This window comes from Capronia epimyces, assembly GCF_000585565.1.
Source record: "Capronia epimyces CBS 606.96 chromosome Unknown aczIQ-supercont1.1, whole genome shotgun sequence".
Lineage (NCBI taxonomy): Eukaryota > Fungi > Ascomycota > Eurotiomycetes > Chaetothyriales > Herpotrichiellaceae > Capronia > Capronia epimyces.
This window is the reverse complement of record NW_006912904.1, coordinates 3,727,911-3,745,685: the sequence shown is the minus strand read 5'-3', so window position 1 is coordinate 3,745,685 and position 17,775 is coordinate 3,727,911. Positions and strand designations below refer to the sequence as shown.

The 17,775-nt window shown below is 55.1% G+C and overlaps 6 protein-coding genes across 6 annotated transcripts; 1 reads left to right on the top strand and 5 right to left on the bottom strand.

The window, feature by feature from the left end:
• Window positions 1–1,005: 1,005 nt before the first annotated feature.
• Window positions 1,006–4,662, bottom strand: A1O3_01348 (uncharacterized protein; the record flags this gene model as incomplete). The annotated part of the gene is made up of 5 exons (XM_007731495.1): window positions 1,006–2,751; window positions 2,934–2,994; window positions 3,117–3,466; window positions 3,612–4,403; window positions 4,582–4,662. The coding sequence occupies 5 exons, from the start codon at window positions 4,660–4,662 to the stop codon at window positions 1,006–1,008; spliced, it is 3,030 nt and encodes a 1,009-aa protein (XP_007729685.1).
• Window positions 4,663–5,351: 689 nt separating this feature from the next.
• A1O3_01347 (uncharacterized protein) lies at window positions 5,352–6,470 on the bottom strand (the record flags this gene model as incomplete). Its single annotated transcript, XM_007731494.1, has 1 exon — window positions 5,352–6,470. One exon carries the CDS (start codon window positions 6,468–6,470, stop codon window positions 5,352–5,354), a length of 1,119 nt encoding a protein of 372 aa, XP_007729684.1.
• A 703-nt stretch (window positions 6,471–7,173) lies between these two features.
• On the bottom strand, window positions 7,174–9,000 carry A1O3_01346 (uncharacterized protein; the record flags this gene model as incomplete). The annotated part of the gene is made up of 3 exons (XM_007731493.1): window positions 7,174–8,146; window positions 8,592–8,699; window positions 8,762–9,000. 3 exons carry the CDS (start codon window positions 8,998–9,000, stop codon window positions 7,174–7,176), a joined length of 1,320 nt encoding a protein of 439 aa, XP_007729683.1.
• Window positions 9,001–10,331: 1,331 nt separating this feature from the next.
• Window positions 10,332–11,450, top strand: A1O3_01345 (uncharacterized protein; the record flags this gene model as incomplete). The annotated part of the gene is made up of 1 exon (XM_007731492.1): window positions 10,332–11,450. The coding sequence occupies one exon, from the start codon at window positions 10,332–10,334 to the stop codon at window positions 11,448–11,450; it is 1,119 nt and encodes a 372-aa protein (XP_007729682.1).
• Window positions 11,451–11,524: 74 nt separating this feature from the next.
• Window positions 11,525–13,132, bottom strand: A1O3_01344 (uncharacterized protein; the record flags this gene model as incomplete). The annotated part of the gene is made up of 2 exons (XM_007731491.1): window positions 11,525–12,167; window positions 12,228–13,132. 2 exons carry the CDS (start codon window positions 13,130–13,132, stop codon window positions 11,525–11,527), a joined length of 1,548 nt encoding a protein of 515 aa, XP_007729681.1.
• An 884-nt stretch (window positions 13,133–14,016) lies between these two features.
• Window positions 14,017–16,102, bottom strand: A1O3_01342 (uncharacterized protein; the record flags this gene model as incomplete). The annotated part of the gene is made up of 5 exons (XM_007731490.1): window positions 14,017–15,013; window positions 15,083–15,166; window positions 15,229–15,354; window positions 15,422–15,537; window positions 15,605–16,102. The coding sequence occupies 5 exons, from the start codon at window positions 16,100–16,102 to the stop codon at window positions 14,017–14,019; spliced, it is 1,821 nt and encodes a 606-aa protein (XP_007729680.1).
• Window positions 16,103–17,775: the final 1,673 nt, after the last annotated feature.

The window sequence follows — 17,775 nt, the reverse complement described above, 5'->3', positions numbered from 1 at the left end:
GGTGCACAGAGTGTCGGCGGTCGGCTTGTTCTTCTTCTTCTTCTTATCAATCTTTGCTTCACTCGTCGCGGCATAGAATCGTAGAAAGTCTTTCGCTGTCGCCAGGTCGGGAGCCGCGACGCCCTGACCTGAAAAATAATTACGGGCGGCGATCTCGTTCGGGGGAGGCTGTCCTTCTCTTTGACGATCGTCTCGTAGTTGTCTTATTTGCCTTGCCATCTTCCCTATCTTGCCTTGGACGAGCGGTTGAGGGAGAATCTGAGGAAGTAGGAAGTCCGAGTTTCTCACCGAAGATGATATTCTAGAGTACGATTGTAGTGTTCTTCTGTCTTGGGGATATACTTGTCGACATTGCGCACCTGATCTTCCTCGGCGTGGGCTCAAGGCACCTCTATTGTACCCATTGGCTTCAGCTCGAGCCCATCGTTCGTCGTCCGTCTGCTTTCGCCCGCCCATGGCTTTTCTGATTTTTTGGTCATCCAGAGTTTATACACGAGGGTTAGACTTTGAAAGACTACGGAGGAGTAGCGGGAGGATATGACTAGCGACCGGCGAGAGGAAAGAGAAGGGAGGATAAACAAGAGGGGATTTCGGGGCCAGGAGGCCAGGAACGCCTTATTTTGTACTTGAGGCGAGGGAGGGTCGAGCGTAGGAACACGAGAGGGAGCATGCGCCGGCAGAAACTGGATCCCCAGTTCCAGGTCGAGGGAGAGGAGGCTTGAGGCACGGCAGCCCGAATCGGGACATCATCCAACGTTTCCTCGACCAGCATGGGAAAGCCACTTCGAACAATTTCGCCTTGATGGCATTAGTCCAGGTTTGATTATCTAGATGGAAGACAGTCAGCCTGTACCAGTGGTAGTGGCAGTGGCAGTGGTAGTGGTCGTGGTACTGGTATGGTACTGGCAGTGGTACTGGTAGTGGTCGTGGTCGTGGCAGTTGCAGTGGTAGCGGCCGTGGCAGTGACAATAGCAGTGGTGGTCGTGGTAGTAGCAATATCATCTATTATTCCAGCCTGTCCGGCATCAGAGACCCTCCATTTCCACCTCCATCTCCGTCTACGACTCCATCTACGTCGTTGAGCAAGGCGGCCAAGATCTCATCCGAATCGGAGCCAGTGAAGGAAAAATCCCAGCCCAGCGCGTCCACATCCACGTCTATGTCAGCGTCCAAGTCCAAGTCCAAGTTCAAGGCCACGCCGTCGAAGGTGGAGGTGTATAGAGACGGATTGGAGAAGGCCAAAGCCGAGTCGGAGAGACCCGGTCCCAAGGAGGAGTGAAAGTCGAGCCAGCCTGAGCCTGAGCCTGAACCTGAGCCCAAACCGAATCCAGCCCCGGACCCTGACCCTGACCCTAACCCGGCCTCAGCCTCGATCGTAGACATGGACATGGGTATGGGCATGGATACTTGATGAAAGCCGGCAACAGCAGTAGCAGGGTCGAGGGCGAGTAGGCGATTGGGATCTGAGACTGAGACTGAGACTGCGACTGGTTCTACACCTGATGTTCCATCGAGGGCGGTAGGGTGTGAACGTGAACCCAAGCCTGCCGTCGTAGTCGTCGTCGTAGTGGTGCCGGTGCCGGTGCCGGTCCTGGTCCTGGTCCTGATGTCAATGGCCATGTTCATGTCCACATCCATGTCCATGTCGACGTTTTGTGTTTTCGGTTCGGTTGTTTTGTGTTGACTACTAGCTTCTCCTTCTCCTTCTCCTTCACCTTCTGCCCTCCAAGACGATGAGGACGACGACGACGACGACGACGTGAACGAAAACCGATCCAGCTCATCCTGCAACATGAAAAGGTCCGAGTCGCTGATCGCCTCGCCGTTCAGCCACAGCTTCAACTTCAATAAGACGGCGCTTGAAATGGCGTCTAGAGTCGCGGCGTGTGGTGTGATGTTCGGCCAGCGACGTGATATCTTCCACAGCAGAGGCGGGAAGATCTGGAGATATTTGGGCAAGAGGCCGACTTCGTCTCCGTCGAGATATGTGTTGCCGTTGCCGTTGCCGTTGCCGTTGCCGTTGCCGTTGCCGTTGCCAGTACCATTGCCATGGCCATGACCATGACCATTACCATTACCGGCGGCACTGCCAGTAACACCACTACCACTACCAGCACCGATGTTAGTAGTACCATCTGTGGCAGTGGCAGTGCCAGCTATAATACGAGTCCCAGTACCAGTACCAATAGCACTCTTGTGATTCTTGTCATTGTTTTTGCTGTGGCTATCGTTGTGGGTGCTATTGTTGCCAGTATTGGTGTTAGGATTGTGATTGAAATTGGGTTTCGGCGCATGCATACGCATCCTCATCAACACCGTGGTGAGCATATAGACGCCTGCATCGACGATATAGTGAGCGGCATGCCAGATATTAAACAGCTTGCCGACGCGATCGACGACGCTGAATTCCTTGATCAGGGCGATGGCGGCCAGCAGGGCGCGTTTGCGCATTTCCGCGCCCGGGTTCGGGCAGCGGATGGACGGCCGGTTGAGCCGCAAGATCTGGCACTGGAACAGCAGTTCGTGAAACTCGATCTTCTCGCCAAAGTTGATACTGGCCCGCGTCGTCTGGTGCCACTGGTTTAGTCGCTCCGAGATGTGTGCAAACCAGGCGCTGAAGCCCGCTGTCCACGGCACGGGTTCGGCCCGTGACCACGGGTAGTACATGTTCAGCGTGATTTCCGACTCCAGGTCGCGCAGCAGCCAGAATTGCCGACTGGTCGAGGTTTGTGGGTGGTCGTAGTCGGGAAACTAAGTGTGGACGAGATGAGTGTTAGCATTAGTTGTTCTCCTGTCCTCTCCTGCCCTCTTCTCTCCTCTCCGTCTGCATTACTCGTGCGTTGCATTGTATCTCGCTATAGAACATGGAATATCACACCACACCACACCGCAGAGACTGATAATTCCAGAGGGTTGGATGGAAAGTTACTTACCTTGGTCGTGAAGGTAGATCCGGGCCATAGAAACGGTCGACATTGTACGGTGTGAACTGCGCTGAACGGGAGTTAGATTCAGATTGCTGCCAATTGCTGCTGGCGATGTGGAAATAAAACAAACAAAAGGGCCATGTCAAAAAAGAGAAACCCAGGGGAATTCTGTTTGTGTTTCTTCCTTACCAATCAATATTGTATGAATTCCAAAACAGTCTTCTTCGATGGTTGAGCAGCTCTGGGTCCAAGGCTATCTGGGACGATCGCGATGTCGACGCTGATGACGGACCCGCCGGCGAATCTTGATGCAATCCCAGGTGTAAGCACAGTCGAGTGGCGGCCGCCGTGCATTTCTTGCAGTCGACATCTTTGGGGTTCATGAAGCCGTAGTGCGCAAGCAGCTGTAGGCTCTGCAGCCGCTCCCAGGGATTCGTTTCCGCCGAAGCCAGTTGGTCCAGAAGACCGGCGGCGGTGGTCCAAAACCCGTACGACGCCGTGGTGGCGCGCTTCTCGTCGCGATGCATTAGGGTTTGCATCTGGGTGCAGGTCAGGTCAGCCAAACGATCACTACCTCTAGTATGCAAAGCCGTGTAGGATGTAGGAAGGAGAGAGAAAGAGGGAGGGGACGGTAAAAGGATGGCAAAGGTGCGGCAGGAAGAGACTGGAGACTGGGTCACATACACTGATGGCCAATGTGATGTGAACACAGAAAATGTCAAAGGCAGACGGCTCGGCGTTGTTGTAGACGCGATCGCAGGCGTCGTAGAGATCTGACTGCTCAATGGCGGGATACAGTGGCCGGTAAATTTCACAGTAGTGTTTCAACATAGTGTCCACGACGTGGCGGGGGATGGAGGATAGTTTGCTCGTGCTTGTGGTGGTGGTCGTGCCGTGAGTGGTGCTATTGGGTGTAGTACCAGCACCAACACCAATATCAATGCCAGTCCCAGTCCCAGTACCGGCACTCGGCGAAGGCACCACTTCGACCGGTTCCAGCGTGCCAGGACGATGTGAATCCTGGCTGTGGCTGCGACTCTGGCCCTGGATCTGGGTCTGAGTCCGGCGGCTGAAATACGGCACGGGGGAACTGCCCAGGAAAAAGTTCGACTTGAACCACAGCAGACTTCTTTCTTGCCTCCGAGAGCAGTTAAGCGGTGCGAGCGAAGCGGCAGCCACACTCCGGGACAATCGTTCGATGGACACAGGGGCAGGGGCAAGGGCAGGGATGGAATCGGAAATGCCGTTCTTGTGGCTGTTGTTGCTGCTGCTGCCATTGCTGTTGTCGTCCTGGCCATGGCCATGGCTCTGGGTGTGGTCTTGGTCTTGGCCCTGGATATGACCCAACTCGCCCTCCAGACGAGCAATCTCTTGTTCAAGGTACGACACTAGACTCCGAGGCTTGTCGACTCGGTGGATCGAGTCGAAGCCCAAGCAGGCCACCCCAGCGGTCGAACAGGCGCCGCAAGTTGGGTACTGAAAGTCACACTGATAAAGACGGAGAGGAGAATTAGTCAGGTAACACTCTCAGCGGCCAAAAACACTAATGAGGAAAGTACATGTGAGACTGGTAGTAGATGGATGGGTGGACATGGTATGGTATGGGTATGGGTATGGTATGCTGTCAACTCATTGACTGCCCTGACTGACTAACCCGGATCTTGCGCCTGCGACACCGTGTACATGCTTTACTGTGGCGTCGTTTCTTGGAGGAGATCCGGACATCCGAACTCATGGTGCTGCGATTTTGCAGGCGGCTCAACCAGAACTGAAAGGAAAGCGATAATTGTAATTACTTGAACTCCTCCCAGTGGAAACAAGGGTTTATCTTTCGGGTTTGCTGTGGCTGCTGTATGTGAGAATTCAAATGATTATGATGGCTTGAGGTCTGGGACTGGCTTGGATTGGTATAGAGTACAGTCTGTGCAGAAATCATTAGCTCGAAGTTGGGTCTGGTCAGGAGTCAGGAGTCAGCAGGCTTCTGAAAATGTGTTCGTTCCGTACGTACCTAAGAGGTGTTGGGTACTCGTGCTCGGTACACTATAGAGTACGAGTAATACTCTGCACTGCGGCCTTCCTTGAGATGGCAGTCCACACGAATACGGAATACGCGGTACAGGAGTACTATCAGTCCATCAGACGCAGACGCGGCTTTTGACCGGCAACTCTGCAGACAAGCTAGGACTCTTGCGCACCCGCAGCCACCAATCAGAATGGTGCATTGTTCATGTATCTGCATCGTATCAGTATCCCGTACCGATATCCGTATCTCGTATTCGTCCAGATGTATCTTCGTCGATATGCATCTTCATCTTTTCCCAGGCTGGAGCTCCCACACTCCCACTCCCTCCCAATGCATTTTACAGCAGGCGTGAATACACTCACAGTCTCACGACTCAATGCCTACAGTCTGGAATCTAGAATCTAGAACGACCAGTGCACAATCGGCAGGTCATCACACGGCCTCCCGATGGTGACTTGGGCCGTCCCACCCGTCAGGTCCATAATACTGGTACTCAGCGTGACCAAGCGATCGGTGCCCGTGGCGCCGGGCGGGATGGCCCTACAAATGGCGGGCGGCGTGTTCTTCTGGTCGGATAGACGGGCTCTCAGCGACTCAAAGGACGGGCCCACGCCCTTCTGAGCATCCAGCTCGGTCAGCTCCTCCATACGGGCCAGGCGCGAGAACGAGTCGCGGGCCGGGTGGTCTTTCAGCGTGGCCGGGCGACCGGGGGCGTAGAAATGGTTGGCGTGGGCCACATAGTCGTAGCCTGGGCCGACCTGAAGCGGGATGGAGAAGATGCCGGCAGGCGAGCATTCCCAGTCGCCCACTTTGCCGCCCTTGTCGGCCATGACCAGGTTGATGGAGCTGGCCAGGCCGTACTTGTCGATGATGGCCAGGGCGTCGTCGACGCTGGTGGCGTACTGCAGCAGCCGGCGCACCAGCACGTGCACGGGCATGTGGCTGGGGTTGAGCGAGGCCGACCGTAGCGCATTCATGCATAGCCCGAAACCGGCGCTGTTCATGCCCATCTTGCCCACAATGCCGGCCTCGCCGATGAAGCGCAGCACCAGGTCCGAGTCGGCCGGCGCGATGTGCAGAAACACCATGCCCTGCGACAGCTCCGGGATCATATCCCAATTCTGCGCGAGGAAGACGCGCCCGTCCGCCGCCTTCTGGCCCACCGACGTGCAGCCGTCCGTGTAGTTGGTGAAAGCGATCTCGGTGCGCACGTTGAGCGTGACAATGTCGTCCAGCGTCAGCCCACCGCCCGCGCCCGCCGCGATGCCTCGCATTTCCTCCACAATCTCCGGCCATTGTCTCTGGATCGTGGGCAGGAACTTGGTGACGGCTCGCTCCCGCGCCTGCGCCCACGTCACTTTGGCCGTTTCGCCGAAGAAGTCGCTGTACATGCCGATGTTGTGGTGCACTTCCGTCGCCGCCGCGCTGCCGTGTGTGAAGCCGATCTCGTACGCACTCCCGGAGCAGTGCACCGTCTTGACCCTCGGGTCGTCCATGGTGACGGGGGACTTGGAAATCATGGTGATGCGCTCGATGGGAACGGTCGACACTGACTGAGCAAGGAGCGTTCGATTCAACTGAACAGAAGGGAATGTAATGCAATGCAACGGGGGGCACTGTAGGCAAGAAGCAAGCAAGATCCTCACTCACTGGAAGGAGGTATACCTGTGGATAGTGGACAACCGGCTGTATTACATACCTCTATATCTACCTAGGTACTGAGTACTGTGTAGTAGTTCGTATCGCCTTTCGCAGAGTGGATTCGTATCGACGGACAGGACCGACACCTCACGCGTCACCCTCGCATGGAGCCGCGCTGCGCTGCTCGCTCACGGCAAACCCTACGGCTCTTCGCCCTCGCCCCTACAGAGGACAGTACTTTGTAATTACCACATCGTGTGGGTGCGGTGGACTGGGCCTGTCTATCTGTAAGCAGATGAATGGGTCCCTCTGTTACCCTCCGTTCTGGTGTACTCGGTATCCTATTCCCTATGGTGAGTCCAGGTACTAGGAATCTCAACGACGACAGACTCGGACTCGGAGCACCTAGCCTTGGCACCCGTTTTGGACTGTGGCCCCGCCGCTTTACTCTGCCTGCGCAGTCCGCTTAGCGACACGCAGATGCTTAGACAGCGTAATTCATCCCTTGAATCCTCGACTGTTTTGTTTGGTACTATGACGACTCTTGTGCTGTGGCACTGTAAACCCTACTCTATACAACTATCACCATCGATCCCACACGTGGTCGTCGGCAATCATTCCTACGGCCTTCCCATGCTGCTTGTACACCGTGGCATCCTTCATGACAAAGTCGACGCGGCGTAAAGCCTTGTCATCCACTCGAGGGTCGGTGCGCAAGGCGATGAGATCGGCGCGCAGGCCCTTTTCAAACCAGCCAAAGCGCATGCCACAGAGGTCCTTCCCACAAGACTCCCAGCCGCCGACGGTGCAGGACTCGAGAGCGTCCTCCAAAGACATGCCGGCCTGGATCAAAAGCTCCAACTCCCGCACGCCCTGACCGTGGGGGTAGGTGCCCGTGTCTCCGCCGACGGCGAAGCGCACACCCAGCTTCATGGCCAGGGCGGACTGGGCCAAGATTTCGCCGAAGCGTTTGGCGTGCACGCGCTCGCAGACGGCGAGGGTGGGCACGAAGACACAGCCCTTCTCGGCCATCAGGCTGAACAGCTCCTCGTTGGCATAGTAGGCGTGTTCGAGGGTGGCCACGCCGGCCCGGACCGCCATCAGCGCGCCTTCGATGGTGCCGGCATGACACACCACGGGGGCCTTCGCCAGGGCGGCCTCCTTGACGATCATGTCCATCTCTTCCTGGGCAAACACCACAATGTCCGGGTTCGGATCTGCGGGCGGGTGCAGCGGACTCGGAATGTAGGGGTGTTGCTGGGCCGGCGGGTACCGCATGATGCGGCGTCGATAGTCGGCAAAGAACTTGATCAGGTCGGCCCCGGCCGCGATGCGCCTCCTCACCGCTGTGCGGATCTCGTCCACCCCGTCCACCGCCTCGCCGCCGCGAGGATAGCAGACCCCGTTGGCGTGGTTCTCGGTCCGGAGCTCGTACGACCCGGTACTGGATAGCGCTCGGGTTGCCACGAAGAGCCGCGGGCCGGGGATCAGGCCCCGGTTGATGCTGTCGCGGATCTGCGCGTCCATATCTCCCATCGACTCGGAGCTCAGGTCACTGTCCGACGACATTGGTCAGCGGCCGTTCCACACGGTGCAGATCACAGCATACAGAGTAATGACAGCAGGCACATGTCATGACCCGGGCCCACATTCTAAGGAACGAAACGAAACCGAAAGGGAAAGGGAAAGGGACAGCATACTGGGAGGAATGACAGCAGGCACATGTCATGACCCGGGCCCACATTCTAAGGAACGAAACGAAACCGAAAGGGAAAGGGAAAGGGACAGCATACTGGGAGGAATGACAGCAGGCACATGTCATGACCCGGGCCCACATTCTAAGGAACGAAACGAAACCGAAAGGGAAAGGGAAAGGGACAGCATACTGGGAGGAATGACAGCAGGCACATGTCATCATCCGTGCACACATCCCCATCCCAGGGAAGGAAACGAAACAGCAAGAAAGGCAAAGGAAAAGGGAAACAAATGTTTTGCCATACCGGTACGTCGTGAATCCCGACAGCAGTGCAGTGCGGCAATGCTGCGTGGCGCGGATGATCCTCTCGGGGATACTCTCATCGCGCTTTTGAGTCAGGGACGGGCGTTCACTGCCAGTGGTTAGAGTTGGCCGGCAAGAAAGAGCCTGATGAGACGTCCGACTCAGACTCACTCGTAGGAATGAAGAAAGATATGCGTATGGGCATCCACGAGCCCCGGCAACACCACCTTGCCACGGAGATCGATGTCGCCGGCCGGAACAGAGCTGCCCAAAGAATCGGGCTTCCGCTCAACCACATCGACAATCAGGCCGGTGTTGGGGTCGACCGTGATGGACACGTTAGACACAAAAGCCTTCTTCTTCGGATCGAATAGCGTCGAGGTGTGAACGGTGAAGGGGGGGTTGGTCATTGTGGTGGTGTCTGGCGTACAGTATAGTGTACTGTACTAGATAAGTGAATCCTGAGAATGAGGAGGGACAGTGATCAATCAATGAATTAATCTGAGAATGAGGAAGTACTGTAATCAATCAATGAGAATGAGGAGGTACTGTAATCAATATGTGGGAATGAGTACGTACTGTAATCAATCACTGAGTCCGTACTGTAATCAATGAATGAATGAAGGAATGAAGGAATGAGAGTGAGTAGGTAGGTAGGTACTGAAATCGTTCAATGGCAAGATAAAGCTGAGATGGGATTGGGATGAATCTTGTCTGTTGTCCGGGATTGGATGGATGGGTGATAGTGAGAACGTCCCCTGGTTTAAAAGCATCAGCCTGCCGCCCCGTCCCATTCTTTTTTTCCACTTACCTTGATTTCCATTCAGAGGAATGCAGGAACTGGAACTGGACCTGGGACGGGAATTGGATCTGGAATTGGGACTGGAACTGCCTTACTCAGATCATCTAGACCCTTAGCCCTGCTGTCCTGTCCTCCACTTCCACTCCCACTCTTATTCCCACCCCCACCCTCACCGGCAGATAGACGCCCCTAGCCGTCAGGCGGGAGCAGATTGACGCTCAACCCCGTCACAGTCACTCGTAGTAGTATACATAGCAGAACAGACGTGCGGCCCCAGCAGTCACAGTAGTTACATAACAGAACAGACATGCGGCCCCGGCCCCGGCCCCAGCTTACGCTTAATGTGGCGACGTACGGATAGCTCGCTCTCGTCCGTCGCATAACCCCGCGTTTCGTAGATACAGATACGATAGGTACATTATCATCGTATCCATCCGTACTGGACCCCATCATATTGTATCAAACCATATCATATTACGCTGGACGCAGGTGGATGCGGATGTGGATGTGGACGTGGACGTGTGTGGCAACATGCTGGACCGTCTGTTGTGATGTGATGTGATACTACTGGACTGCAGCACCACAGGACTATAGAGAGATGCTGCTAGGAATGGGATGGAATGTCGACTTGAACAAGCTAGTCCATGCGAGTTATGCTGATGTGTCTATCGTACCCGGTACTCCGACTGTCTCGCCATGCTATGTGGAAATAGAAATAGAGATAAATCTTGACAGTCATCATTAGGAATCCTTCCTGGCTCCTCGATTGCCTTCTCCTTCCCTTCCTCTTCCTCGGAATATACGGTGTCTCCTCCCCTTCCCCTTCCTCGGCGTATCCTGTCCTGTATTCGCACTGTCCTCCGCAACAAAGGCCAGGCATTCGAACAGACCCGAAACATCGAAATCAAAATCAACATCAACATCGAAATCGACATCGAAATGACCTTTTCACTCATCGCTACCGGGGATCTCGTCCTCCACGGCCCGTTGAAGAACCCCACCGGCCCTGGCACCTTCTACGACCACGTGCGCGCGGCCGACTCGGTGTTCGCCAACCTCGAGATGCCATTTTCCAGTGACGGATACGCGGTGGAAAAGCTGATTCCGCTGAGATGTGCGCCCGACCACGCCCCGATCCTCCGCGATCTCGGCATCGACGTCGTGACGGTGGCCAACAACCACGGCATGGACTATGGCATCGAGGGCTTGCGCTCGACGCTGGGGGCGCTCGACCGAGTCGGCGTTTCGCACGTGGGAGGGGGATTGAACGTGACGGAAAGCTTCGCGGCCACGGTCAAAGACCAAAATGGGACCAGAGTCGCATACATTGGCGTCACCACCACGTTGCCCAACGGCGCCGGCGCCGGGCCCAAACGGCCTGGGTTGGCCGGGGTGCGCGTCTTCACCAAGTTTGTCATTGACACGGTGACGCTGGACGAGTCGCCGGGCATGTCGCCGTTCGTCGAGACCAGCACGTACAAGCCGGATGAGGAGGTGCTTCTGCAGGCCATTAGGGACGCCAAAGCTCAGGCCGACATCGTGCTGGTCGCCATCCACTGGGGTGTTCCGCACGGCTGGGTGGCGTCCAGCCAGGACGAAATCGCCACCTACCAGCAGCCGTTGGCCCATACCATGATCGACGCGGGCGCCTCGGCCATCTTCGGCCATCATCCCCACGTGGTGCAGGGCGTCGAGTTTTACAGAGACGTGCCCATCTTTTACAGTCTGGGCAACTTCATCTTCAGTAACAACATTGTCACCCCCGACGCCAACTGGCGTACCTATCCCGAATATAGCTGGAACAGTCTGCAACGGTCGCTGTCGAATATCGGCGCCCTGGCCAAATTGTCCTGGTCCGCCGGAAAACTGTCCAGCTGTTCGCTCATTCCGCTCACCCTACCGGAAGACGGGGAGCCGGTCGAGGCCACGCCGGACGACGCACAGTTGCTCCTGTCACGCCTCAATGCGCTTTCGCACGCTCGTGGGGCCGCCGTTGAGCTGAAGAAACTGGATCGGGGATATGAGTTTATCGTCACCCAGACCCAGACGGTCGCGTGATTGGGAGGACACGGCTGGGCGGGCTGGTACAGCCTTGGATTACGTACTCTGTAAAGTTAAGCTGTCAGACTAGACTAGACTAGACTCCAGAGTAGCTCAACAACCGTCTCCCATGCCTGGACGTGTGCCGTGGCGCTGTTCCAGCGGGCGGAAAATGAGGCCAACAGGGCAGAAACCTTCAGGACTGGGCTCATGGCCACGCGCGTCCCTATGGAATCCGATGGCCGATATCCGGGTGTCGTGATGCGGTGGTACATCAAGTAGCTTGCCCAGACCAATCCAGCTTCAAGGACCCGATCCGCGGCCATCCATAGACTGATAATCTTCCTGCCTCCATCAAGCCGGGCAAAGTGATCGATGACTGCGGACGCAGAATGTGCGATCACGTGGAATAGCCGCATCGAAGAGTCGTTGAGAATTCCCTTCGAGGCTGCATCTGAATTGGTCATCAATGGATGCAGCGCAGTATACAGCGTCGCTGAGTGGATGCTGATCGGTGAATTGATCGATGTCAGCTGCATCGACACAGGAATGAGACGCTCGAAGGTGCTTTCTGGTGGACGAGGGGAAATCGTAAATTTTTCAGCCAGGTCAAGCAAATGGCTGGCAACTGTGAGCTCGTCGGGCAAATGGCCGGATGAAGAGGCTTCCTCCGAAATGGTCCTCAGCCGCATGGCACAGAACGGGGAAGGACGCCGGAAATGTAAGGCAGTAGCGCTACCCAGAGGTATCATATCAGCGGCAGCTTGGAGAATGACCTGAACAGCTGGGGCTTACCTCTCCATCTTGAGTAACGAACGCTCTAGTCGCCGGAAATCATCATCCATCTCCCTGTGGATGAGCTCGTACTCTTGCCGGAGGTCGTCCAGAGTCGACAAGGCCTTTCCAAGCAGATCCCACAATTGGCCAAAGAGTGGGTTGATCAATTCACAGAGAGCAAGCGCCCCTAGAGCAGTACAAGTCCATCTTGTCGACTCTATGGGGTCCCCCAGCGATTGAGTCCTTTGGGCCACCATCCGTACTTCTTCCAAACAGCGCGTTGATATGATGGACAAGTTCGAATCTACATCTCGAGTGACGAGGGTAGATGAAATAGCAAAGACAATGCTCATGGCGAACCCTCCGGGCTCATCTTTATTCGCGCTGTACCATCTCAGAGGGTTCTCATGTACCAGCAAAGGTGGTTCGAGTTCGGAAGGCAGGAAGGTGTACTCCGAAGACACCGTTTTGAAGTAGTGGTCTATCAAGGCTCGCTGAGTAGAAGCCGGCACTAGCGACTGGAGCTCCAGTTTCCGTGGATCGTGCGTAATGACAAAAGACTTTACCGTTGTAGAGTGCTCGGCCTGGATCGACCAGGACGACTGATCTGGGAGCAGTCGGTCCGGCATCGGGACGTTGTTTTCAAGGCACCAGTGGACCATGCGCTTCAGCACCCGCTCTAGGAGCCGCGCCATGCTTCCTGGGCCCAGATAGACGGTCCGGGAGGGAGATAAAAGCACATCCTGGTGCGTGATGTTCAGGTGATAGTCTTGCTCCAGTGCTTGCTGCGAATGAGCTCCAACTTCGAAATCGTCTGTGGGTGTATGACTGTTGTCAGTGGCATGTTGGATTTCGCGCTCTAGCCGCTGCTTCTCCTGCTGAAGAGAATAAAGATAACTGGAGGTTAGGTCAGAGCGAGACATGGGGGCCAAAGCATGGATCTAGCTTGCCTGCAGGATACTTCCCGTTGAAGAGAGTCGTCCCAGAAGCTACACTCGACGTCCGCGACTCGGCAGTTCTTGCAGGCCGGCAATTGAGGGTCGCACTGTTGGTGAAAAGTCAGCATGGATCTTAAGGTAACCCTTTCGCAGAGATCCGGGCAGTTGTGACTTTTATCTTTCTCTTACGACAACGAATGCAATTTTGCAGAGCCATCATATACGATCCTGGCGATGCATATCATATACTAGACGTGCTTTGGGTTGACATAATTAGATGAAGGAGGGAGGGTAGTGATGATAGATCTTCCCCTACTCCGTAATGGCGGCTGCCAAGCCAATATCCTGGGGCACTAGTACTATTATGAATGGATATAGATTGTAGTACCACAATTTCTTCCGCAATCGACCATAGGATGAGGAATACAGGGCTTCCCGTTCGCTCAGCCGTACTTAAGCCTCATGCCGGTCAGTTAGTACTGAAGTGGGTGACCATTTGGGAATCCTGACTGTTGATTGTTTTTGCCTTTTTGTTCCTTGTATTTTGTTTTTGAATTCTGAGGCTTATCCATTCGACACGAGGCTTTTTTTGGATCATGCCGAGAAACGAGAATTTGTGTGGGTGGTAGGGCCTAATCATGTAGGTGGATGCCCAAAACTTAACTCGCCGAATGAATCCAAAACATGTTTGCGAATGAGATATGTAGTTATACATTATTCCCAAAGTACAGTGGGACAAAGACAAAAGATCAAGGTGCGCTGTTGCTGTCGTTTTGGAACACTCTGACCACAGTACATTATCCAAGCCATTTGGGAATTGGGTTTCCTCGTAAATGTACGAAAGACTTGTAGGACTTCGTTCGCAAATACTATACTAATCCAGAAGTATTATGTTCGCCGAATTTAACAAACTTCTGCCACGTATTGGTCAATACCAAATACTTCACACTTGCCTCTGCCGCATCAAAGACATGCTCGTCAAAGCCCGGCCGTATGATTGCTCTGGCCCCACCCAGCGGCGACACGGCTGGATGTGGTTTGAAAAGTGTTTCGGCCATTGCCGACGGGTGTGTGAATGTGAATGGTCCTTCGATGGCAGCCGTGGCAGCCTCGTCAAACAAAGTGTCCTCTGAATTAGACCTGGCCGTGTGACGAGTACGAGTAGACGGTGGCATGTGCTGTTGAATGGGAGACAGCGGCTGAAAGTGAGACTGAGACTGAGACTCGGATGTAAAGCCTACTGCAATCTTCTCATTCTTCTCGACCAAGTGACCGGTCGGCACGGCAGGGCTGAAGATTGCATCCAGATCTCGTCGGATCTTGGCTTCGATGTTGATGGGACATTCGGTCGACTTGTGGTTCACTCGCGACGTGTATATTTCCACGGCAGAGCTGAAGAGCCGAGCTCGGGCGCTGGTTGTGAGCGCGTTCTCGTTCTCGATGCGTGGAGCAGCATCGCAGGCCTGGCGCCAACGGCGAACCTGGATGAGAAACAGGACATGCTCGGCGGAGAAATCCTTGGTCGCTGCAAAGTACAACAGCGGGTACGGGTTCACGGCCAACGCCTTTTCCAGTGAAGCCATGGAACATAGCTGGCGATGTCGACGTGAAGGCGCTTCAGTCGATGTCGATGGTGCCATAAGCGACGTGTCTCCACTGCTTATGATCGATGATGATGCCGCCAGATGATGCTGATCTATCGACTCGCAGCCTCGGCCTCCACCTCCACCTCCACCTCCTGCTCGTTGCTCTTCCCAGTGGTTGAGTATGGCCCGTGTGGTCCGCATCTGCGAGCTGCTCTTCCAGATCTCATACACTGGAAAGAAGACGGTGGTAAGTTGCATCACGATTATGCCGGGTGCTAGCCTGCATGGTGGTCGGTCAGTCACCCATTGGATATATCTACTCACAACCCATGACGAAAGCTGCACATACCACATTGGAGGAACCCACCAAATATTCACTGGTTTGAACGCCGTCGAAAACACGGCCGCGATCCACAGCGGCGCGCCGGGAAGCCTACGTGTGCATGGTCAGCATCGACGGAGTAGATTGGACTGAGCGTGGCAATATGTACGTACCCTGAGATCACGCTCAACATGACCTGCAACTTCCACGAATGCGTGTCGGTGATATTCCTGACGCCGAACAAGAGATACGGTCCATACACCCAAGCCCACACCAGCTGCCAGAAGGCCGACGGGATCCTGCTCGCAGTTCAGTTGATTAGGCCAAGCCCACATTTCCAGAAGAAGAAGAGCTGGGCTTCCTGACCATTGCTGAGACTTTCGACATAAAGCTTGTCCCTTTGCATGAGATATGTGTCCATAACTCGCCCAGTCACCCTGCAGCGTAGGCGTAGTAGCGTAGAGGATACCCGTGACAATCAACTGCGCAGCGGTCTTAGTCTCCGTCTCCTGCTGCTACGGTCCGTTCATTGAAAGTCAACGTACATACCTGCACTGTCATTCCCAGCGCGATCAAGATGTACGTTCTCTTCACGCCAGGTAGGTGAGTCCAACGGCTCCACCACCTTGAGGCAAACGAAGGATGCGCCACATCCACATCTTGGTTGCTGCCGCCTTCTTCTTCAAGCAAGAGGCCCTTTTGTTGCTCACTGATGCTCTTCAGTTGCATCAGATTGGCTTGGAAAAGAGCAATCCCACACGGTAGGTAGACGCTCATGATCCAAAACTCGGCGGCACACGGGAAATGGCCGTTCGTGGTGTATGCAAGGAAGATTTTGATCAGGTAGATATGAAGGGACGTGACAGAGGCAATGGCGAGTGGTAGGTTGCGAATCTTGATGAAGGCCAGATGTCGATTGTAAATCAGCCAGGTCACGCCCGCGTACAGAATGACGGTCCACGCGAGGATGAATCCAGCATAGAACTTGGCCAGGTCGTCCCAATTGACGAGGGTTCCCCAGTTGCGGCCTTTGGGATTGAGTCCCATATCTAGTTCAGGGGTCTCGAACCGGCCTTTCCAATCGTTCGGACGGCGTACGACCTGAGCGGTTCGTCGCTCATTACTGTGGTATCGAGTCGAGTCTGCACAACGTCTTCACGGTGCAGCTGCAATTGAATATATAGAGATCGAGATCTAGACCTAGATCTAGATCCAGGAGACAACCCCAGGGCAAGAAGGGCGACTGACATGGTGACGTCGTCAAGCTTTCAATGGCCACCCACCTACTCTGTAGTCATCCCGTCCCGTCCATTGCGTGCCTGGCATTCTTGAACTGACGCCTCAGACACAGCGGCGTGGATGGTAGATGGTGGATGAACACGATACGAGGGTTTTCAGAGCGGTCGGCCTCCGACACTTGTCCCTGAAGCTAACTGTACCTTGCCTGCCCTGCTCCTCCAATGGGATTCTGTAGGGGTAGTATAAGGTTGGTGCATGAGTACTGCACTCTGTATGTGCATCTTTGATTAGCAGACGTTGCGGCAGAAACTCTCAGACGAGGCTAATTGCCCCTGCTGAAACCCCTTAACAAATCACCGATGTGGCTGAAGCGGGACGGGATGAATCAAGTTCCACATTTAGTTCCCGTACTACGGAGGGCTGATTCAGCCCAGCCATGAGATTGAGATTGAGATGCCTGGTTGCCATCTCCTTCGCCAGTGCGTGGTGATCGTGGAAAAGCCGATTTGGCCATCTTTGTCATCAATCGATCCAACCCGCCTTCTCTGGGGTGTCCATCCTTTCTGCTTCGAGGATACCCTCGCTGTCTATGGGCTAATAATAAATAATGATACCCCTTGGGCGCGGTCGGCACCGTCCTGGTCCTGTCCTGGTTCCTGATAAAGGAAGACCGAGACTGCCTTCGGCCCGTCGCCCCCTCTAGTTTAAGGGCTGTCTTATACTAGGCCTGACGTCTAGGTCCAGATTTTCTAGATGCAAGACACAGTGACTGATAGTAGAGGTCGCCTCCAGAGTACAACCTACACTCTTCAGCCTACACCCTCCACCACCCTCCAGACCCGTGACCGCGATGGTGTTGATTGGGGCGGTTAAGCCAGCCGGGGTCATGTGACAAGACGGTAAGGCGTCTAGGATGACGGCAGGGACGTCGCTCTCACCTCTCACCTCTCACCTCTCACTTCTGACTTCTGACTTCTCGCTTCTCGCTTCTCCCCTCGCCGGCCAAGAGAGTCGATTGATTCGAGTGCCGCATCTCTGTGTGTCTGTTGGTGTGTGGTTTGTTTACCGTTCAGCCATGATCTATCAGGCAGAAGTCCTTCTCCCAGTCCCAGCGCCGTTGAAGAGCCTGAGCCCTAGCCTATCTGATCCGCCCTCCTCCTGTCAGCCTTCAGCCATGGCTCAGGCATCTGTACCGGTCCCAGACCAAGCTGCCAACCAATCCGACATGCTCCCAGGTTTCACCGCGGCAGGCCCGCCAAACTCGAACGACAGTTCCGGCTCCGGCTCTCGGCCCGAGAGACGCTCAGGCTTCCCTCAGGACCCCGTTCCACTGGTGGCCAACCTGAGCCCCCGCCCCCGCAGGCGGCAGACTAGAGCCTGTGACAGTTGCCGCGCCCGCAAAATCCGATGCACCGGGCTGCGAAACTGCCAGCAATGTGCGCACGCGGGTATCCCATGCGTCTACTCGAGCATCAGGCCGT